Genomic DNA, 25,193 nt, shown 5'->3' with positions numbered 1-25,193 from the left:
TCTGGCTCTAGGTTTTCCCTAAACCATAAATTTTTTAAGCACGCGGTGATTCTGGTAGCGTTACTTCTGGCTTCTAAATTCTGTCAGCCTTTGACTTCTAAATAATTTATTTGGAATTGACTGTCACTTACCATTTAACTGCATTTAACTACTAAATAAAAAATTCAGTTATAAATATTATGACCACTTTCTTCAAGTGTAGTAAATCGGATCCAGCTACTTGATAAGTTGCTCCCAACTTCCAGTCTTCAATCATTTAGGAAAAAATGTTATCAACCGAATACAATAATAAATGTAAGTATAAGAAAATATAAAATTAAAAAGAAAAAAATTGATTGCAAAAATTCTTTAGTTTTCTATTTAGAAATGATTGAACTCTTGGAATGTCTAAATATATTTGCACTAAACCTGAAAGCATAAAAAAATTCACAGTGAAAAAGTGATCTATTTAATGCATGAAAAATGTTGATTGCAGCTATTTATTTTAAAAATAGTTCACGGCTTAACTTTTAAAAAGTCTCTAGTTAAAAGAAAATTTATTGCCTGCTATAATTTATTGCAATATTAACAAGCTACTTATCTAGGATCAACACTGTCAATGTTTAATATAAAGCATTTTTTAACCAATTGAAAAATGTGCAGTTTCAAGTTTAAAACAATTTGTTTGCATTTTCTAAAATGAATTTTTAACTGCACTTGTCTGACTCAGGAGTTTAAAATAAGTGTAAGCCTCAAGATCAAGATAACCAGCAGAACTGCCGCAAGATAATGGTTCTTAAGTAGATGAGAGAATATTATCAATGCACCAGGTATATTTTACCTATTTTGAACCGCGTCAAAAGTCGTAAACACCGGCGCCGAAAAAATACAAAAAACATTGTAAAATTGACAAATAAAAGAGATTATTTTCTGATTCTTGGTCTCTGAGAAAACTCTAGCTAATTCTTGGAAATTCCACTTTCTGCAGTTTACAACTAGAAACTACTTAAAAACTTATAGCTGTTGTAAATGGATATTATTAGTCCAGTTCTGAAAGAATAAAGTTAACGAAGTATTCATAGATGTGATTCATTTCTTTATGCTTCCTGACGTCAAAAAAGTCCCAGTCTCAACTTTTTGAAAAAAAAAACAGTATTTTTACTCGCACCATAAATTAGTTATTAAATAGTTGAATCCAATAAAACTATTATTTTATTTTTTTGGTTCTTTAAATAAAAATCACTAATGAATAATATAAATAATTATTTAACAATAAATTATTCTGAAAGATCTTCTAAAAAAATTCTAATTATCATTTCTCAAATTAATGTGATACAAGTCAATTATTTTATTCATGAATTTTTTTCCATCAAAAAAGTTCACTTGAATATATATTCCTGATGATTAAAATGTCTTCCTACATCATCAATTACAAATCACTTATATTTTTTTTTCTGGCATTAGTCCATATACATTTGTTTCACTCCACCTTTATCCTGAAAACCTCCTGCAGCGAATTCCATTAGCGTATTCATCATCTTCAGCACCTAATACAAAAGAGTGATGATTGTTTAGCACATCATGCATAAAAGAACAAAAAAAAATATTTAAAATATGAATAAAAAAATTTTTTTTTCTTTACAGAATTATTTTTATGTGATGTGAAGTAAATCTGATGCAGTTCCTATGGTAAAATCATCCATAAATTTGTTTTTATCACTGATAAAGTATGATCCAAGCCTTGGTGATGATCAAGAATCTCATTACAACTCTAAAAGCAAGTCCACTAATTTTAAATAAATAAAAATTAAGTTGTCGATGACTTGTAGAGAATATAATAACCGTAATAAGTTGATACATGCAAGTACATACAGGGATAAAAAAGATACAGGCGTTGATATGATGATCTGAGGGTGAACACATAGATGTAAGAGGGTTGTTCATTTGCCACGCCCCCTTAAAACACCCCCGCATGCGTGTTTGTCATGATGTACCATCTTTCTTCAACACACGTGAATTTATTGTAGACCAAGTTGACACAAAAATGACATCTACTTTTACTCAGTGTATCACTGGTGCAGTCTGTACACGTGACTATGGAATATCTCATGGGAACTCGACGAAGTGGTGTCGTCAGATGGCCATCATTAGTCAATGAGGGGCGATCCGAGATATGTCAGATGGATACATTCATACCTGTGTCACACGATGCTAAATTTGTCCGAGATAATGATCTCTTTTCAATGGCTTCATCTTCAAAGCGTGATTCATATTTTTCCTATTCCTAAAAAATTAAAAAACTATTGATCGATAAGCTTGTAATACAGATGTTTGCTGTCAATATTGACTCTCATTTGTTCGACATGGTCTCATACTTAATATTTACCTTGTTTTTATCAGTTAAAAGCTATTAATAGTTGCTTTAAAATAAAATTTAAAAAAATCTATTAGAGAAAATATTAAATTATTTCTTGTAAATGGATCCTTTTGATCTAGTTTTGATGTTTTTCAGCATGACATTTCATTCGAATTTTTTCATTTCTAAAAAGTAGAACATGTCTCTTTACAACTGAATGAATTTAAGTAGCAGAACAAAAGAAATAATTTTATTTTTACCACTAAAACAATGTAAATAAAATTTTTTAAATTCATTTTAGAATATATTATTGAAGAATTACATTTTCTTATTAAATTTAGTCATTAGAGAAAATTTTATTTAGTAAAAAATGTAATGTAAATATTGATAATTGCCCTAGAATTGAAAGATAAAAAAATAGAGAGATGTCGAGGGTCGAAAATAATAGCTGTTACTGATGATATTCAGTCTTATCCAGGTGCTCAAGTGTGCCTTTACTTGTAAAGAATATATTTTAGCACATTGGCTGTGGTACTCGTGCTTTCTAAACCCTCTGCATAAACTTCAGATTCAGGGAGGTCGTCTTTTTTAAGCACTTGTAAAACAAAATACTTTTGTGCTCAAGTCTATTAACCCGCATCATTTAGTCCACGTTAATTCTCTTTTGAAATGATCAAAGAAAAATGTCAATTCGCCATGAAAAAAATATTTGTTCTATACAATCTATAAGTACACACATATGTCAATAAAAATTATTAGAAATATTTAAATTTCTTACTTTTAATTGAAATAAAAAAAATCTAATTGTCTTGCTTGTGTCATTAATATTCTGAAAAACAGCAGGAGCTTATGATTAATTTGTCATTTTGTTGGTCTCAGTTATTTATATGTCAGAGACGAGAGTACAATTATCATGACAGATCACTTAAAAAAGTACTTTACATGATGAAGTGATAGAATATTTGTTACAATCACACCAATATATCCTTGATAAAAAACCAGGATGTCTCTGAGATTAATTGATAAAACATCCTTCATCATTTTTTACGTCCCATTGTCCAGCATTTGACAATTTTTTCCCTGTAAAAAATAAATTTCCTTGAATAAATTTCGATATTTCGGAAAACTAATCCAGTAGATTGGTGGATAATATTTAAGCTGAGTATTTTTTTGTTCATTATGAAATACTTATTTAAAAAGTAAAATCAAAAGATCGATGCGACTACAAGGGATGTAGATAATAAGAAGCGATGACATTTCTAGATCGTTTTGTTGTTGGATATAAAAATAGTAAAAAAAAAAAAGAATGAAGAAAGAGAAAAAACAGAAGGGATGAATAGAAGATGGATGTTTTGAATGGACTAGGATTGAGTATTTTATCGAAGATCTCCATTGGCTGAATGCCTCTGGAAATATTTTTTTTTGTTCTGAAGGCGTTCTCTCGCGGGTTGGAAATATGTCAGAAGGTACAGTACTTGAGAAACGCGAAGTAGGCAAAGAATAAGAAGTAAATGATGGAATACTTCTCAAGGGGTTATACCAGGCATGTATACGGATATAACACAGGTGGACTTTTTCTTCAATGTTTCGTACCTTTAACACACCACTAATTTATCCTCATTATCCTGTTCGAGACTTAAGATATTCAAGGATAATTTTTTTTCTCCAATATTTACTGTACTGCCATTGTGTTTGAAAGCACACTCCCAGCCAGTTATAACCCGACTAAAAGATTCCAAACATCAACCATATCACTTGATCGCAGATTAGATTGGAATGTTGGTGAGCACTTGACTAATGTTTGTCCTCAGTTCGGACATGGATGTGAATATTTTCTTGAATCCTTAAAATAAATATTTACCAAGACATTTTAAAATGTTGGCGTCTCTATTTAATTGCATTCCCACGGATTATACATAACCTGTAAAATATTTCAATTGTTATTGCAAAGTGTTATGCCCCTACTTAAAGAAATAAAAGGTTAAATTTAAAAAGTAGTAGTAAAATTTAAAATTATCCTCACCATAAATTTGTGTTGATAGAAAGTATTTTTATTTTTTTATCTAAAAAGCATTGAACACAATTGATTGAAAGGAGTGCAAAAAAATACAAGCAGTTATCTTCGTAAAGAGAGAGTTAATCGTTCAGTCCCATGTATGGATGTGAAGTCACGTGTAGGCCTTCCGGGGGTGGTGCGTGTGGAGCAAGTTTACTTTTTACTCATCTAGGATCTGTCTGTTCCGGGGTTGCGCGCCCTTTTACTTTAGCCACTTCTAAGTACTCTATTGTCTGATTCGATTATCGCGACTGTCATTCCGCGGAGTGTAGGGATTAGTATTTCAATTATTTGCACAATGAGAGTGTCAAAAGGGAGTATGTGAATTGAAAGCTTGGGTAATATCGAGTACAGTCACGTGGCAATGTTTACTCAAGTTCCATAAGCTTTTGGATCTTGTACTGACAGCACGAGATTGAATTTAAAATTCTCACTACAGTTGACAAATCGAAGTTTATCTTGCACTCTTTTGCACAGTCGGTAACATCTACGGTTGGCAACAATGAAATTCTTTATGATGTTCTTTTTTATCAATAGTCGATAACATGCCATTATTAGTTCACATTTGTGACACTGCTTTAATTTGAAGTTTGAAATAAACAAGACTGCATCCGTGTGCATTAGTCAATTTAAATAAACAATTCTAGAAGAAAAGAATAAGACATGGAGCATATTTTAATGAATTAAAAAAAAATTTTTGGAGTTAAATATTTTTACAAATGAACAGCACGCAATATTGGAAACCTTGAGAAAAATTATAGGTTATATCTCGATGAATTCTATGTCTGCAGGTATTATTATGTTTATCGTTATTATTTTTGTTGTAAGACGTTGCCTGGGAAGCGAAGTTAAATTGCAGGTGTGAGAAGTTGAGAAAGCCCATCTTATTTTATGGGCGGTGCGATGTCAACGAAAGCAATCCAGGAAACTAGTGCCAAATTAAAAAACTCAGTTACATCTATAAAAATATAATTGCAACTTCAAGATGATATTCCATCTTTTTTTATTAAATATAAATCGATAATTATAAATTTTATTTCTGCATTTGATGCAAAAAATAACAAGCTTGTTATCAGCGTGAAATTAATAATGAAAAAATTTTCAGGTTGGCATACTTTTAATCTCTTATTTAACAAAAAAAACAAACTTATCTTTATCTCGTTAGTTTAATGAAGCACATTGTGTCGAGAGTGATAATAAGGCTTGGGTGGAGTAGCAGGTATTATAATTCACATACAGAGCAAAAAGCATGACTAAAGAAGAGCACCAAACGGAATCGCAGGACCAAGGACGTTCAGTGCCCTCGCAGTCCAAAAATACTTGTGCATACCTAACGGATGCTTCGTGTTCTCCCACTCCATCCTCACCTTGTCTCGCATGGCGCCATACATATTTTAAGGATACAAATGTATCCTTTATCTCACTCTAACCGAGCATCGCCCACTACATCATTGATCACAACCCGTGACAGTTTTGGCTGTCAGCCTTCGGGCTGAGATGTTGAAAATTTTGTCTGCATGTTCGACTTCTGAAGTAATCATTATTTTTTATACTTTTTTTTTTTGGTAAAGTAGGAAGTGAGAATATTTTATGTAACCGCAATGCATAATTTATTAAGGCGAATATTATTCATGTCAAAAACTATCTCGAAAAAACTTGTTTACATCATGTATGGTCTTTTGAAGAAGCAATTTCGTTTGTGTAGGTATTAATCATTATTAGTTTAGTCAATTATAACTCTTATTAAATATTTATTATTAAAAGATATTTATCATTTATCATATAAATAATTTTATAGGTTAGGTCTTGATTTGTTAATGTGAATTTTCAAAAAAGACATCAGGCTTTTTTTGTTTTTAATTAAAAGAATAAACAAACCCAGAAACTCACGGTTAATTAAACAATTGTAATACAATTATTTTTTCAAGTCAACGAAAATGTTGCACAAGGGTTGTTTATGTGTTTTACAATTTTACACACTTTACCAAACAAGCAAGATACATGGTTAACGAGTTTCTTTATCACAGTTACATAACAGCAATACTCGTTCATTCTCCAACAGCCACACAATATGATTCTCCTTTTCTTCCTCTGTATTCTAAAGCTCCTTCCCTTTATTAGGTTCCAGAGAGACTTGTGCAACAGTGGGTAATTCGAGAGCAAGAAACGCAATCGAAAGAACAAAATATACTCCAAATGAACAGGTAAAGTGAACATGTGTTTGAAATGTAAAAAAAAATTAAAAACGCCTTAGAAGTAATTTAATCATAGTTAAAAGTTGATAAAAAATTGCAGAGTGTTCAGTTGAGATGATAATTAATTACAAACTTCCAAAATATTGGCTTGGAGGAAGGCAATAATTATACACCAAGTCGAGTATGGGTTAAGCAAATAGATGGTCCTGGTAAAATTGCTGAGGTCGATGAAGCTAGAACTGGCCCTCGTAAATACACCTGGGGCTGAAGAATAATTGATCGGTGAGTATTCGGTGAAGCTAAACGAATTATTTAGTAACGTTTTATCGACCCTGTGGGACATGAGCCTGCTGCAGTACTATTAACTATCACCGAGCATTGCTCTCGGGTATTACCATATATTCCAACTGCTGGAAAGGATATAACTGCTTGCGCCATGAAGAATAAATTCATTTGATGGCTTATTCTTATGACTTTGTCGATTTTATGAGAATGCATTCACATTTAGAATATTGAATGGTTGTGACAAGTTATGCGTGCAGAAGAACCAAGGCTTGATATAAAAATAATGAAATATTTCAGTCAGCTTTGAGGTCTACGTGATTTTTTTTCTTGCAGTCAATGCTTTTCTTATTTAAATTTTTTTTTAGAATTTTTGACAGATCATTTTAAGATTTCAGTCAACTTGTTTCATTTTATTTTTTGCGAATTGTTAGCATCAGAAGAATTATTAACTGGTTCATCAACTTGTTTCATCTAAATTGCTTTTGAGAAATTAAATTAAACCATTATTAGAATGCTAATATTAATCTTAAAATTAATATTGATGACTTTTGCTGACTTTAAAGTGCCTATTCAGTTTAATTTTATTGAAAATGGTTGAGAATAAGGTATAATCTTTAAACGATACACCTCCTTGGAGGAGAGACGCCTTCCTGAGAAGATATAATCACATAAGCTGCTGACCATTATCCGTTGTAAAAGTGTAGGCCTCTTACTTCAGAAGTTAATAATTTCTATTGAGAAAAGACTGCAGAAAAATAAATGATATATTAATCTCTGTAACGAATATGTTGATATTCAAGATATAGATTTGATTTGAAATGGATTTCAAGCAGATTTGAATCAAGCAAAAATTATTAATCGAGAAAAAAATAAAATTGAAACATTCAATTTCATAGGAGCATGTGCAACTTTTATTGACAATTATAAAGAATAAGGTATATTCTTAGCCAGATGCACCTCTTTCAAAGCAGATATTCTTGTTCAAGGAGACATAATCACATAAGCTGGAGACTAAGTCAACAGTGAAGTCTTGAAGTGCACGCCCATGCTTCAGGCCACATACCGACTGATCAAGGACCACAACTAGCGAGAATTAACGACTGATATGTTTATGCAAATTTACTGCAATAAAAGGTCCCTTGTCTTCTGTTTAAATTCATCGATCACAGCAAATTACTTCCATTATATTAGAGACGATGATCACCCTATTCGTGTTTCATTTATCTTCTTGATGGACTCAAGTGACTTGGAATATGATGCATGTTGCTTTAGTGTTGTTAATAAATCCTTCCTATATTTTTCTATTTTTCATTTAAAAAGTTTGAGTGAATGGATCAAGAAAAAAACTCTTAAATTGTTTATAAATTACAAAAGATTTATTACAAAATTGTTCTGTAATGAAAAAGTGCCCTACTATTATCAATATACATAGCATATGTATTCATGAATATTACATGCATTTTGTAAGATGAAAAAATTTAATTCACATACATTTTTTATACTTTATCATTCGAATATTATCTTTTTTCATTTTATAAATTATTTATCAATGATAACTTTCAATTATCTTTGACACAAAAGTAACAAAATACTACCGACAAAAATCAATTAAAAATGTTATTATGTTGATACACAAATGATTTAATTTAAAGGATTTAAATCATCCTATTACATCAATAGACTATCTAATTTTAGAAATTCATTGATAAATTGTCAGTAGTATAATTTAAAAAAAATAATAACCAATTCATTTTTTTCTATAAAAATTGACTAATTTATCTTGACATTTTTCTATCTTACGTTACTGAATAAAATTACTAAAATTAATTTATGACATATCATCAAGATTAGCAACAGTATGATGCTTGAGCACTCTCGACTGTTTTATTTAGATTATTTATACAAGTACAATCGAGCATCAGTCGCCAATAGCTACATATTTTTTCAAAGTTATCATCACATTTTTCAATAGCACTTACGATCTCAACATATCGTTAATAACAACGTCATTTCATACCAATTTTACAATACAAAATGATTTGTTTAAATTTCAATCATAAATTAAATAACAATAATACTTGGAACCATTTTATCAGCACCATAAAATTTCTAATGAAATACCAAAGTTGAGAAAATTAATTTTCTAATGCACAATGATTTCACTTAAACTATAAAAAATTTACTAAAATCAATGGTTAATTTAACAACAAATCAATAATTAATTTAATTTAATTGAGGTAATGGACAAATAATTCACTAAATAATGAATGAATTATATTCTACTACATTACAGTAATGATTGATTTAATTAAAAATGTTACTTATATAATATAATAATTATCATTAATAATAATAATAATCAAGATATGCATAATAATTATTAATTATTGGATTACATGAACTAAAAATAATAATCAATACTTAACTAAATCTTTAAACATTGAAAAAATAAGAAGCATTTGGCGCTGACCGAAAGAATCTGAAAATATTTCAGATGTTGAGATGATTTAATCTTATTTTATACTAAATTTACTTAAACTATTATATTGTAGAGTAAATAATTGACAATGAAATCATAATATTCACTCGATTCACTCAAGTGCATTTGCAGAAACGCTGCCGCGACAAGTCAGCTATTTGATCATTTATACATGGCATGTTAACGCTTTTTCGTCACAGAAGCATTTCTACTACCTTAAAGACTAAAATATTGCTATGACTTATGCTTGTTTATCATTCAATTTAATACATAAATTAACACATTTTTATTTATCATCCCATAAATTATAAAATTTATTTGATTATTTCATTCAATTAAAACAACTCATCATTTTAGAACTGATAAACTTAGAGTTGATTCAATGAAACCAATAATTAGTTGGAATAAAATTAACATTCATCAAACACCAGCAGGTGTTTATGACAATTTTATTTATAAAATTTTATAAAAAGTAACACAAGGCACTTTTGATTATTTTTTTTTTCTCAGACTCAAAAAGTCAATTTAGATTAAATTATAGTCCTTTAGAATTAATTGAAAAAAATAACTTAGATAAAAAAATTGAACTTGTTCACCTGGATATTAAGTTAACATAGAAGAATTGAATGTGATAATTTCTTTTTTTAGCTTAAGACTTGAACTCAGTGAACCAAAAATACTTTGAATCATTTTTTTAGGTTCAGATATGAAACTTCATACACTTGTGCTATTTATTCCGTTATAATAAAATCCATATCGAGTATTTCGAGTGAGAACTAGTCACGATATGACTCTACCGTGCGAAAGGGTAGATTGAACATCATTTCTCACTATCGCAGACTAAAGTCTGGCATTAACAAGAAAACTTCATCTCGTGTTTCAGTAATATGAGACCTCGGGAAATTGACCGTTATTGATGCCTTTTTATTTATGGGAATTATTAACGATTTATCTAAAAAAAAAAAAATTCTTGCTATGTTGCTTAAAGAAAAAGGTCGTGTCTACAAGGGTGAAAGGGAAATCCTTAGAATCTAGTTAAAATTACGAGTTGAGGCAGTTGAGTTGGCAAGAGCGAAGAAAATAATAATCAGTCGTTCATTTTGCCGCTATTTTAGAGGCAGTAAATTCCAAGCTAGAAAGTGCTTTCAAAGAGCAAGAAACTTCATTAAAGCATCGTAAATGAGTCGAGGATTGATGGTCCCATCAGCAGTATACCTTACTCCACGCAAAGTTCCATCATCATGACTTACAACACCATATTCGCCAACGATAAATCCATCAGGTGTTCTTTCTTCGACTCTGTACTTTCTGTAATTTCTTCCTTCTTCAACATAACCAACCTTGTGACCATCTACGACATCAACTGCTGGAACATTTGGCGCTTCAGTTACTATTTGAGGACCATGAACGTTTCCATTGCTTCCAACACTCACAGCTTCATCTACTTCATAGTTCTCTTCTTCAGGCTCATGATTTACTGGTTGCCCATCCAGTCCATAAATTTTACTAGGCTCACCATACACTTTTGCCGGTTCAGAATACATTTTCGCTGGCTCGCTATAAACTCTTGCTGGTTCGGAGTAAATTTTAGATGGCTCACCATAGATTTTTTCCGGCTCGCCATAGACTTTTGCTGGTTCACTATAAACTTTGGAAGGTTCACCATAGACTTTTGAAGGTTCACTGTACACTGTAGCTGGTTTTGAATAAATTTTAGCCGGTTCACTATAAATTTTTTCCGGCTCTCCATATACTTTTGATGGCTCACCATAATTCTGAGCAGGTTCACTGTATATTTGAGCTGGTTTTCCATATATTTTTGAGGGTTGAGGATACACTTTAGGTGGTTGATTGAATAAAGATGCATCATAATGTCTACCTGCCTTACGACCTTGATGAAGATGAACATCATCTTCTTGATCATGATTATGATTTTCAGAAGTTTCAGAATTTTCTTCTGGCAGCTCATAGCTTTGTTCTACTGGTTCTGATCCCGTTGCCAGCCCTACAGAATCTTTAGGCGCTTCCTTGAGCTTGACAAATAAATTTGACGATGTAGAAAAAGGTATTGGATGAGAAATAGTTGGTTCAGGTGTCACTGATGATCTAGCATGCCAACTAGTTCTTGGTAATTCTTCATCAACCGAGAATTCACTTCTATTAGATTCAGAAACAATGTTACTTAACTCCTCAGTAACCAGTTTAGCTGAATGAGGTGTTGAAGATGTTAATTTACTTGTAGCAGGCCTGTTAGTTGTTGTGACTGTAGTAGTTGTTGTCGAAGTACTTGTAGAAATTGTACTTGAAGTTGTAACTGCTCCTGATGAAGGTTTGGTATTTCCAACTGATGTTAAAGTGTAAAAGGGTGAAGATCCAACAGGTGGTCTCGTTACCACACTTAGCTGATCGTTGTCATAATGTTCAACCCTGACCTTGTATGGTGTTGCCTCGACCGTCGAGGTTACGCTCACTCCAATGACTTTTCTATTCACACTTTTACTAGTAGGTTTGGTCCCATTACTTCTTATTTGCTGCTGGTGATGTTGATGGTGATGATTATGTTGATGATAATGATGAGTCTGAGGAGTCAAAGGTTTCACTCGAACAATATCTTCCGTTCCTACATCGTCAGGAGTAAAATTATGTCGATGCTCTGAGGATTTATGACTAATTGGATAAAGTCTCGCTCCGATTTCTCGGTGACTCGGACGCGATGTTGTTGGCCTTGGACTCGAAGGGGCCCGAGATATCCGGTAAATAGATGCCTCGTTTTGACGAGATTCAGCTACTGCATTGTCTGATGGCGCGTGGCCACGTCTGAATCCTCTTCTTCTAGGAGTTGGAGCCATTGCTCCGTTGATGAAGACTGATAAAAATTCAGTACCAGCCAAGATGTCGTTCCTTTTGGCTGGAGCTGCGCTCGTTTCTTCCCATACAAGTGCTGCATTGAGCAGTACCTAAACAAAAAAAAAATATTGTTAGTAATGATTATTTTATTGATGACATAATTATGAAAGAACATGAGAAAATGTGAGGTAACTAGAATTTCATTGCTATTGCAGTGAATAAGGCCGATAAAATTTCAGATTTTTAAATGTATGTAATTGGTAAAGCAAGATGTTGAACAAAGGCCTTGAATGTAAAAAAAAGTGCTTGACATGACTCTGTGGCTTGTTATAAATTTTAAAAAATGATTCCTTTACTCGCAGCTTGTTCACGAGCTCTTGCCACGAGTCAACTTTAATGCATACCCCGTAAATCATTTGTGAACGAGTAAAAATATGTGACACTGATAGAAGAATATCTAAATATATTGTAATGGATGGAGAAAAAGGTTCATCTTTGCATCGAAATGAAGTTGTCAAAGAAGCTAAATACTTTTGTATTTTTTGCAAAAGAGAATCATTCACCTGGAACAATCATCAGAAGGTATTATCAAAACTAGTAGGATCAAAATAAAAGTATTTTTATAGCACATAAAATACAAATGACAAAGTAGTTAAATTTTTTACTACACACATAGCCTATAAATTTTTACCAATTTCTAATCATAATAGGAATCTCAATAAAATAAATGTTTCAATCCTATTATGCCACATAAGAAGAATCATCATCATTCCAAACATTTTATTTTATTCACAGTCGTAACCATGTCTAGGATCACACAAGCTTTAAGGCAGTAGATTGCAGAGCAATAAAAAGTTGTATAGTATTTAGGGGTGACAGGAATTAATATTACCTGCATAAAAGAAGACTATGCAGATAAACAGTCATGTAACATAGCAAAAATAATAGACAAATTTTAATAATAAGAGGGGAAAATTAAACATAGGTTAATTTCTGTCCACTGGAAGCAGAAATTTTAAAATATTAGATAATAAAAAAAAAAAGAAAGTAAACATTTTGAAATAAAATAACTATAAAATAAAAACACTATTAGAAGTGCAATAAATAAACATGAGCAATTGTTTGACTTGAAAACTCTATCATTCAGAGCCAACGTTATTTACTAAATAATTATAGAAGACTGAAATCCATTAATCACCCATGAAAACCATTTATTCGTAACAAGACATGGTGACTTTTAAAGGGAAGGATAAATCAAGTGCATAAATATGTTGGACAGTCAACGACAGAGGGTTGGAGAATGACCAATGATACGTATCTAACCTAGCGAAGCTAAACACATATTATTCTCTCACTTTTAAATACTTTTCGTGCATTATAGCCACAACGGAGTCTGACATTTGCACAGCAGAGTCGTACCACCACCTCAGGGACATCCGATCTCTTCGCTCGACCCGCATGCAACTCAAGATCTCACAACCTTGATCCACCATCTCTTCTCTTTGTCTATTTAACGCATTTGGATTGTCTGAGGCTTGATAAAAAAATCCAAAGAGCCAGCATCAATACTAGCTTTTTGTTAAAAACTCGCCAAGTGTACGATCTATGCTGTGTAAAGAAAAAATAAAAGCCTAATATATCCAACGTCGGCTATCTTTGAAGATACTCAACATCAGAATACCATTATAAACTTGGTATCACTTCACATAGCATCGTATTTGCGAACAATTACGGAACATGAATCGTGACACTTTCCAAGTGCAAGTAATGTATTTATTCGTATATTGCAACCTACGAGAGCACAGGTAATAAAAGGACAAAAAGCTGAAGCTGTGACTTTAATGTAGGCGTCCCATTTAAACGCCTTCATGTCTCTCGCAGTAGTGACCAGTAGAACTAGAATGGTTTCCTGTTGAAAGGAGAACACGGTGTTACTGTCTTATAAGTCCATGGGGTCACGTTCTCTGTTTCAATCTATTCTGTATGAACTTATGTCAATGAATTAGTAGGTTCTACAATCAACCTAATCACTATTTAATATCATTCTGACTCATTAATTAGCATAGAACCGAATTTCGAATGAATCTGTCATTGTTTGTTGCCTTGAAACCGAGATCAGTCAACTTGATTCACTGGCTCTAGACGAGATATATCCTGTTAAACCCACGTGAGAGTTTTCTCGATAACTTAGAGGCCAGTCGATATATGTTACCATTGATCTTCAGACTTGAAAATAAGTGAATATAAATTGAAGCAGAGTCCAAGCCCACATTGAGGGTTCTGAGGAATCTGGGGAAGAAACTGATCAAGGTCACGATTGATTGGTAACGTATGTAAAGCTTTGTGAACACTTCACCAGGTATATACGTATCATGTATGCTTAAAATAAACGTATGTAAGTACTGGATGTAGGGTCGCATTCATGTTACTCGTTCAATACAACGAGTCACACGGTATTCCAGCACATTCTCTTCAACAGCTCTTTCTCTCCCATCGAATCCGACTAATTATCTTAGTACTTCATATGGAACAGTCTCTACGTTACGTTGACCTTGAACAGGATTGTTTCGGATTACTAAGAAGCATCTTAATTACCTGACTGGTGACAACTTGATCAATATTTGCATGTCTGCTTGTAATAACACATGCTTGATAGAATTGGTAGCTTTCAATGCTGATGGAGTTCAACTTGAATCCAACTGAGTTTTAGATTTTTTAACTGCTCAATACTAACTACATTCTTATTCATTTTTATTTCTCTTAGTCAAGAATATTTAAAACTGGATCTACCAATTTTTACAACATTCTAAAGTTTATTATTACTAGAGAATCAGAAATGTCATTTAAATATTTAATTATTCAATGAATAGTCAATAATTGAAATATACTTCCTAAATATTATAGTCAATTTATTTATTCTAAATTCTTTAGAGTAAAATAATATAAATTTCAACGATTGTATTTTAATTGTTCATTTAAAAAATATGTAAAAGATTTATTACACAGTTGGAAGTTTCTCACTTATTTTCACACACTGTAATGACAATTTATATCCATAACTTTTGAAATTCTTCAATAAATCACATATCTATAAAGTGATAATTAAAATGATAATGGACATGTATTTAATTAATTATGATGCTGAGGTCTCGGTCAAGGGAATCAGGCTCTTCTCTTCGATAAAGCAATATGCACACAAGCTTGAACATATTTTTACTCTTCATTCAGCGTTACTGCCTCAAGCACTAACCCGACCTTGCCCAATTTGAATCGCTTATTAACTGTTCTCTACGGTTACTTTAATTACTCTATTCACATTTAGTCTTTATATTTTATTTGATGTTTAATTATCATTAATTACAGAATTAAAGTAGTGTATGCGTAAAAATGACCAATATTCTGTCTGTATATATAAATTTAATTACACATATTAAACCAGGATACATGAGTTGAAGGTAACTAATAAATATAATAGTTATTCTCACAAAGACTTTGTGAAACTTTTTTTCAAACTCTGATTCCAAAATTTTAATACTTTTCAATTGTTTAGATTGTTTTTTAATTTGTATTCTCGACTTTTATTTCTATAAATAACAAATATTCTGTCTTTCTCTAATTTATTTCAGTTAAATTAATTATTTTAGCCACTGATAATTTTTTTTTTTTACTAAAATAAAATTTTGAAAATTACTTTTCTAATTTAAGAATATTTCTTGCTATAATTCCAAAGAAGACTAGTAGAAAACCGTGATAGATTTTATGACATTTACTCCTTTCTCTTACCATAGACAATATTCTCCTAACAAAAACGATTCTTTTTCAGTACAGGTTTTCTTTTATACATATAAGTATTGTAGGATAAAAACAGCTGTTTTATTTCTCTCTATTCAATCCAGGTACTTATCTAGTGACAATTATTGGTCTCCACAGAACTCTAGTGTTACCTCATCGCTGGCTACATAGAAAAAAAAGGTAAAATTGAATATAAAAAAATTCAAAATTCAAGTTACCTGGAATTTTTTTTTGCAAACAAGTAATAGATCAAGTGCTATTTAAGATGATTTTAGAAATCCATTGGTACAGAATAAGTCTTCTATAATTCATCAGATTATATCTGATGCTCTTTACTCCATGCATCGTTTCTCTTGACATGGCTTCATTCAAATGATTCTAATTCGGACTATAGATGCAACTTTCCTGATTATAAAACCAATTGATTGTATTTATATCATACAATTTAGAATTATGTAACCATATCATATTGGTTAACTTGAAGATAATGATAGAAATTAAAAAATCCTTAAATTATTCTAATAAAAATACTTCTTCTTCAATAGCATGAAATTTTTCATAAAATTTCGCAACAATAAAATATGTATTTACGCTTTGTCTGGTGGTCAGTCAGAAAATGTTAATAAGACAAAGTATCCTTTGGTACCATAATGATGACGACAATAAATTAGCTGTGACTTTGGAGTAGCTGATATCAATAACATTCAAGTGCTCGCAAACTGCCAACGTGGCAGCGACTTTCACGCGTGTATAATAATGGGCGGGGGCGGAATCACGTCTGATTCATGTAAAATTGCATGACCAAAGTTAAGCGCATGCATGTATAACATTTCTTCAAGTTGTGAAGTCACACCTTTTTAGACTATCGACGACGCGACCCAGCGAGGACGACAAGTATCTTCATGAACTTAAAACTCTTTTTCGTTCTTGTTAACATACACAAGACTACGCCATGCGGATATGCTTGCTCTCTTTCTCCCAACGATTGTGTAATTTGTATGAAATAACTACGATATGAGATTGCAGCAGTTTGTACTGTTTACGTTTGAGAGACCTTTTTATCCTGAGATTAGATCACTTGTTGATATTGGGTATAAACAAACGAGTTTGCTCTAATCACTTTTTTGCACCATTGCTATTATTTAGAATCCTTTAGTTATTATTTGTTGATCCTTTTTTCAAATTAATTAATCAAATTATAACATTTTTGATTGCTACACCAAACTTTTTTGCAATGGAGATATTGCATGTCGATTTAGGCTATGTTAAAATCATAAAGAGGTTATACATTGTTTCGTGAATTTATCTTTTTAGATAAGATGAAGATTTATCTTTCAAGATGATCATCTGAATAAAATTAATAATATTTTTTTGTAATTAAAATATCAAAAAATTAAATTTATTATTAATTTCAATGATATTTTATTATTAAAAAATTATTGTAAATAAATTTAAGCAAATAATATATATATTGTTTTTTTCTAACTAAATTGTTAAAGAAATAATCTAGATTCATTGAAGTTAGATAATTGAATTTAGGTTAATTTTTATAACTTTTATATTTGTTAGGTTAGAACATTAAATGTCAAATGATAAGAAATTTCCAAGATTAAATATGCATTGAAATTCAAATCAAATTTATTATAATATTGATTTAAAAGTTCAGTTATGTATATTCATGAAGTAAAGATGATCATTTCTAAGAATTTAAATCTCAAAAAAAAAATAAACATGATTAGAAAGTAATATTATTTTGAATTCATAAAAGTGTAGATATCTATGAATTTTTTTGTTATTAATCTTTAGTCTTTGGAAAAATTTCTCCATTCATATAAATTATGGGTAATTATTAGCTCATTGAATATTGTTTCGATCAATAGCTTGTGTAAAGTTGAAATTTATTAAGATGAAGTGAATGAATTTTTTATAAGACCAAAGACTTTATGATTATGATCATAATGGAGGAAATTTATGAACTTCTGGACAATTATCAACTGTTTAATTGACTCGATTAATAATAAGAAAGATCTTGAGGGAGTTGATAAAAGATATAAAACGATGTAAATAATTTGGTTAATAAACTACATTATTTATTATCGATGAGTAATTCAGAGTTGATAAAAATCATGTGTCCAATTGATGAACAATAGAAGGAAAAGCTGTGTAAGAATTTGTAAATGGAAGGGAGAAAATATTTAGGTCGCAGCAATCGGCGTGGCCTTCCGGATCGATTATCAATCATCCTCGTAACTTCCCCACAGCGTGGGTGCCATGAGTCTTTTGGAATTCGATGCAGTGGAATTTGAATTTACTCACTGCAGCAGAATAAGAACCTATAAAAGACTCTCATCTTATAAATGCATATACACAATACTCATGTATGTGCAAGCCTTGCAAGAGGTTTCACTTTCAGCTTTGCCCTCTACTCGTGCGCATTCCAGTGATCCTTCGCGTAATGGGAATAAAAAATAAAAATAAATATAAAAATAAATGACAAATGCTAAAGTCTGTATGTAGCATTCAAAGATACGGAAAGGGAAGCTGAACAACGAGTGTATCTACATATGCAACGGATAAAATTTCGTCACCTTCGATTACGCGGTTATTTTTGTGGCGCCGCTTGCCATCTGATTCGCGGCGCTAACGTAACTAAATGATTGTAAAAAAAGATAATTTCTCTTGATATAAGTCTTCCCCTTAATCTCTTTTCGTTTAATGGAAAAATTTTATTCAGCATCACAAAGAATAAGCCTTTCGAAAAATTTGCATTTGTTATTTTTAAATTTATAATAAATATTTTTTATACAATGTGGGACATGATTTATATTATTATTATTTTTATTATAATTATCGTTAAATAACTTCTTTTTTAATGCTTAAAATTTTTCGAACGATATTTATAATTGTTAATATTTTCTAGAATTATTATTTTTTATCAATTAATTAAATCAATAAATCCTTAATAATTTAAATCATTTTTATATATTTTATTGAATTTAATCGAATACTATAAATAAAACGAAATTCAATCAAATATTTTATTACGAATATTCCAAATTCTTTGTATTAATAAAAAAAATAAATAAATAAAACAAACATTTTTGTTTGATTAGATGGTATTCAAATTTTTTCTACTTAAACTAGAAAATAAATACTTTATTATCCCTCTCGATGAAGTAATTTACCTTTTTTTATCACACAGCTAATTATTTTATTATAAAAACCCCAACGATGATTACACCCAAGGTTTTTTTCTTTATTATTCACTAACAAGCATGAAAACAAATTAGAATTGTTCACCTATTCTACTTCCACAATAACAAAGCAAATAAAATGCCTGATGGCTAATTTTTCCAACATAATTACATTAAATTAAAAAAGGGATTAATTTGTTACTATGTTCAGTGCAATAATTTTATGAATATAAAATGAAATGAAAAAATGGTCTATCAGACAGAATAGAGCGCAACATGAGAAATAATCTAGAGAGGTCTCGAAAAGTAGTAGTACAAGTTTGTGCTGAGTTAACTCAATTGCAATTAACATGTAAAGTTCATCGAACGAACGTTCTCGCTTTTCTTGAAGTCTTTATATTATCTAAGCTAAATATCCGATGCGTGGTTCTACGACTTTTACGAATTGAATAATAAAACTAGTATGTGAAAATACATTAAGTTTAATATTACTAGATAATAGTCAATTGCAGGTGTACCCTATAATGAAATGGTTTAATCACCATCAATGACCATTAATAATAATAGAAGTTTACTCAGTCGGTTGATTATTATTAAATGAATGAAGTATATGTGAGAAAGTTAGGCTCAAAGGTAATAAGATACCAATTGAATCTTAATCTTTGAAACCATTTTGTCGGAATAAAATAAATAGTGGTAATTTAATCGATGGCATACATATATAGATAATTGTCTATCATAAAACCAGTGGCTAACATATGTCAATCCAATCTCCATTCACAAGAGTTATTAAGCCTTCATGTGTCAAGGACATTTTTAAAATGGTTAACACATTTTATATCTAATTAAAAAGTCTAACATCTAATTACCTGGCTATAATTTGCATTAAAACATCTGTCATAAAGTTTACATACTTTGTATCTAAGATTACACATGTCTTATTGTTCCTAGTTGTAATTATAATCAATAATATTCATTTTATCTTACAAGTTTGCTTATATTTATCACAAGAACACGACGATATTTCTAGAAGAAATAAAGTTTGGTATTTGTCCAGTCACTGACCAACACTGGTAGACTTGATGTAGGAATTTTTTTACACTGTTGTACTTGATTTAAGCGTTGAATTAGCACATGAAATTTTTGAGGGATAAATTATCGTTAAAAAATGTACCTTGTAATTTTGCGAATTTGTTTGTACATATTTGAATATGGGAAAGGGGTTTTTATTTTTGAATAATATGGAAAAAATACTTTACATGATGATGATTTATCGCGTGTAAGGATAAATTGTGTTGGCATTCAAGTTAACAATAGGTTATATTTGACGATTACATGTAGCATTTACATTTACGTGATATAACATCATGTTGACTTATCGACAGGTAACACTTTGATTGATATTGGGTTAGACTTGGCTAGATAGCTACTGAATTGGAATTGACTAAATGATGGAAATATTTTTTCTGGTATTTGTATCAAGTTTGTTGACTTCTTTGAAGTTTTATTTATTATGTAATTAATTTCTAGATATCCCGATTAGCAGGAATCAAAAGTTAGAATAATATTTTTAAATTAATTCATTCATTTTTAATTTTAATTTAATTAAATAAAAAATTAAAAGGTAGATTTTTATGAGAAAAAAGTAGCAAATAAATATTTTAATTCATTTTTATTTATTGTTATTATTATTTTTAAAAAATGTCTAGACATCAATCAAAGCCAGTAATCTGTTGCAACTTGAATGAAACTGTAATCTTTTTTCCGAATTTTATTGCTCTATAAAAATGTTGGTAATGTTATTATAAAATAAATGATTCAAATATGACTACATACTTTTAATTAATCAAAATATTTTATGAGTTTCACTGAAAATATATTTAAAAGGCTGACAAGGAACATCAATTGTCTTTTACAAGGATTTTACACATTGCGGATGTAGTCTGAAGGTAAAAAAATTCGTAGCTTTATAGTGGTTGGCTTTTGTAAACTACCGCCAGAAGAACTCCTGCTGAGGTTCAGACATGCGTAGCATTCTCTCCAAAATATAATATACCCTTTTGCACTAAGCCGGTATAAGAGGAACACAAAGTATGTTAAGCACCTATTTACGATCGTTCAATACATACTTGCTGCTTTCAGCTACATTGTATGATTACATGCTCTTATTACAAATTACTTTCTTTGAAATCACGGGTAAATATAAAATAATTTATATTATTTGGAGTATTTTTACCGTTTCATTGTAATAAAAACATCACATACAGAACGTAAATATGACTTTTATGCTCAATGCTTTTCAGTGAATTGATAATTTAGTGAAATGAGTATATTATTATAAGATAACCATATTGAAAAAAATTACTCATAACAATAAAAAGATACATTAAATGTTGCACAATTCGAGTAATAATAATATTATTATTATTATTACATTTAATTATTTCGAAGGTTGTTTAACTTATAAATTTAAAAAAAAAAAAAAATTTCTCCTCTTTTCCGAATTTTCCAATTTTTTTTTTTTTTTTTAGTACCGGCAGTACAGAAGTAAAATTTTCTCATGTTTTTGAATGATTGAATATAAAATATAAAATAAGAACAAAAAATAATCCAGAGCCTATTTACAATTTCTTTCATTTTCACATACAGAAACTGGTTACGAGCCTAATCTAACAGCATAAATACGCATTACTCACTGTCGAAAAAATTATTCTCTCGCTATACATAAGGAAACAGCTATCAATATTCTAGAAAAATATTCTACTGTTGATAATGTGTATGTTTTATAACATTTGACAGCTATTGCTTGCTAGAAGGGACAAAATTCTTATTCTTATCCATTAATTGTTATTGAAGTAAATCATATCACAGCATTATTATTTACATATTGATTTATATTTAATAATAACTTTTGTTAAACATATTAATTGTACTATGTTCAATATATTTCTAGGTGATCATTAAAAACAGTTGATTGATCTTCAAAGTGATGACATGATGACAAGTAATTAAAATTTAACTTTTGTTATGTAATGTTACTTTTCAAAAGTGTCAATATGTGAACCATATGCTTAGAGACTTTAAATTCCTCTTTTAAGTCTTAACCTTTTGATTAATAGACAGAGATGAGGGGGGATCTTCGATAGAGAAAAAAAGAATGTGTGATTTATATAGAATAAAAAATAACAAAATTAATTATTTAAGACAACATGTATATTTATTGAAAATTTATCGTTAGAGCAGAAATGGTATAGACTAGTAATAAATAGTGATTTTTTTTCAGTGTATTTTATGAGGCTATTACTGTAACATTGTGAAAAAAAAATGGAAATTTTTCAAAAGAAGTAAATTCTATCTTATGCAGTGGTTGAATTTGTTGTTAAATCGATCGAAGATAACAAATCAAAATCGATGGGTGTTTGCTACCAAGTAGCACAGTCTATATCACCGATAGTGATCGCAAAATAGAAAATTAATTATTCTAAACAGGAAATATTGACTGTTACGTTGATACTTGTGTTTGAACGGCCTTGTGCAATTACGTGGAGTGAAGGAGAGCAGGCCACGCAGAGTCAGACATGGTCCGGTCGAAGGGTAATGTTGTATTTTGACGTATGATAAATGATGGTTATAAAAATTGATAAAATAATTATACAAACGTCATCGAACTTCCATCACTTTACCTGACAGTTTAAAAATATAACATTAATTATCATAGACTGTTATAAATTGATATGAACATTTTTTAGAATTAAAAAAAAAATTTGATAAATAATTGTTCCAATATTTCTTGTCACATGTTTAAGAAAGAATTATTATGTCTTGAATTGGAAAATTATAGTTTGAAATTTTTATTCTTCTTACGAAAGAAATCTTAAAGAATTCAGAATACTTTCTGACACTCGTGTACAAGCAAAACACTCTAAAGTGGGTCAAGTTTTTGTTAAGATTATAGAAACTATAGCAAAACCAAATTCTTTATCCATTGGGTAACGAAGTAGACTTGAATTTCTGCTACTGATTATACGGAATTTGGATTAATATATATTTTTTGTTTTACATATATATTATTTATTAGTATTATAGAAACCAGTTTAAAAGAGTTTGAATATACAAAACACTAATGACAGAATTGCATAAAAATAAATTAACATAAAAATTCTGGTACGAAATATTTCTTATTTAATTAATAATGGAATTTTGTATATTAATGATTATTCATTAATTGATATTTTTATTTTTCAAATTATCCATTGATAATTTGCTCCTATAATACTACAAAAAAAAATATTAATGTTGAACTCTGATTTAATATCCTTATTGAAGAATTAATCTAATTATTAAGATTAATAATTCCATTGATTTAATGGAAATGACATTTTTATAATTAGTTGAGTAAAATAAATAACTGAGTTTTGTTAGTAATTAATATAAAAGAATTTATATTTTGATTTTAAAAAATTTACTAGCTATAAACAGACAGAATTAACAGTATTTTATCCTTGTCATGCACTTTTATACATTTTAATGGCAGCTCAATTAAATTTATGGCAGTTGGCAAGGTTACTTCGATTTAATTTTTATAAAGGAATGAAAGTGATGGAAACATTTAAAATTTAACAATGCAAAATGTTGTATTAAAAATAGATTACAATAATATTCTTGGAAATATTATCATTTATCAGCTTTAATCATTTCTTGTGATGTTCAAATAAACATTTATTGGATTCATAATAAAAATAATTAATTATCAATTGTCTAAGAATAGCATGCATGATATAATGACAGACAGATGATAGAAATTGCTAGTGGTGTAAACTAATGATGAAAATAATTGTAAAAAAAAATTTATGTTAGCAATGCACCTTCTCTATGGCTTTTAAATTCAATTAAAAAGCACTAACTACATCAATTAATTAATTGTAATAAATTGATCAACACATTTGATTTTATGTTACTATAATATATGAGAAATTCCAAATAAATTCTCCTGCTAAAGAAAGTTATTAGTCGATAAAATTAATTCAGCACTAATCAACTACAGGAATAGTGGAATAACAGTTATATTCATTATACTATTTTATTTTTCGTTTCATTGAATTAGAATGTTAATTAAATATAACAAATTGACATTTTTATAAACAATATATAATTATTTAAAGTCATGTGAAGTCATTAGAAACCATATTGAACTGATATTGATCTCAGTTTTCAACAATATTTTTTATTTATTAATTAAATATTCATTTATTTAAAAAAAAAGGTACTCACTACCTTGAAAACACGCCAACTTAGAAAAAGAGATAGTAAAAATATTAATAATGCTTATTAATGATCATTTTAATGAATAATTGATTCCATTGGAATTTCTTTTGCATTGTCAGGAAGTATATTCATAATCTCACGTGATGTGGTTTTAGCACGTGGGGTTCACGTGTTTAACACTAGAACTATATAAAATGACCCAGCAGAAGGTCACAGTAATTAATGTACCGTAAGATCTGAATTACAATCAACGCATATTGTCAAATCATTTAGTCTTCAATTGAATAAATCTTCAAGGATACTATGCTTGATGAAGTACAAACATTTCTAAATACCTTTTTCTCAGCAACACTCATCAATTTGATGCAATTATGATATTTTTGTTAACGTTCCATTGGATTGCAATTACAATAATTTACAGAAATGCATTGATGGCCATCAGAAAGCCCAAGACAATCGGATAATTTCGCAAAAGATATAATCCCGCGCCCTTTAATCTCAACTGTTGTAGAGTGCGTCGACAATGTTGCACGTGAAACTATCTTGGTGATTTCTCAACTTCTCTAAGCCAACTTGTCGGATTTCGATGACCCTCACTGGCTCAATTATTATCCATCTAGTCTAAGTTTTACACAGTTAGATAAAGACACTAGAATAGGTCTCATCTCAAGAGATAGAGTACCATAGTGTGCCTGGCATTTACTCTCGCAGCAATGTGAAAGGTGTATCGCAGCCAGAACCGATC

The 25,193-nt window shown here is 30.0% G+C and overlaps 1 protein-coding gene and 2 long non-coding RNA genes across 4 annotated transcripts in view; 1 reads left to right on the top strand and 2 right to left on the bottom strand.

Annotated features, from left to right (window-relative positions):
• Positions 1-2,737: 2,737 nt before the first annotated feature.
• On the bottom strand, positions 2,738-4,744 carry LOC118067931 (uncharacterized). The gene is made up of 4 exons (XR_004690444.1): positions 4,359-4,744; positions 3,929-4,256; positions 3,114-3,415; positions 2,738-2,996 (listed from the first exon to the last, which is right to left on the bottom strand). It is a non-coding gene; the product is annotated as an uncharacterized lncRNA (long non-coding RNA).
• A 1,065-nt stretch (positions 4,745-5,809) lies between these two features.
• On the top strand, positions 5,810-8,152 carry LOC118067952 (uncharacterized). Of its 2 annotated transcripts, none has more exons than XR_004690451.1 (4): positions 5,810-5,924; positions 6,513-6,595; positions 6,687-6,868; positions 7,858-8,152. It is a non-coding gene; the product is annotated as an uncharacterized lncRNA (long non-coding RNA). The 2 variants fall into 2 exon arrangements; XR_004690450.1 differs by having other exon boundaries at positions 5,854-6,092.
• A 1,179-nt stretch (positions 8,153-9,331) lies between these two features.
• LOC118067951 (uncharacterized) overlaps positions 9,332-25,193 on the bottom strand; it is a 29,654-nt gene continuing 13,792 nt past the window's right edge. Inside the window, exon 2 of the mRNA XM_035084984.1 lies at positions 9,332-12,307. Within this exon, the coding sequence (XP_034940875.1) occupies positions 10,496-12,307 (1,812 nt within the window). The 3' untranslated portion in view covers positions 9,332-10,495. The remainder of the gene's footprint in view (positions 12,308-25,193) is intronic.

The sequence above is a fragment of the Chelonus insularis genome, unplaced genomic scaffold (assembly GCF_013357705.1).
Source record: "Chelonus insularis isolate UGA/USDA-ARS -01 unplaced genomic scaffold, ASM1335770v1 contig_398_pilon, whole genome shotgun sequence".
Lineage (NCBI taxonomy): Eukaryota > Metazoa > Arthropoda > Insecta > Hymenoptera > Braconidae > Chelonus > Chelonus insularis.
Note: the sequence above shows the minus strand (reverse complement) of the source record. Positions and strands in the feature narration are given on the sequence as shown.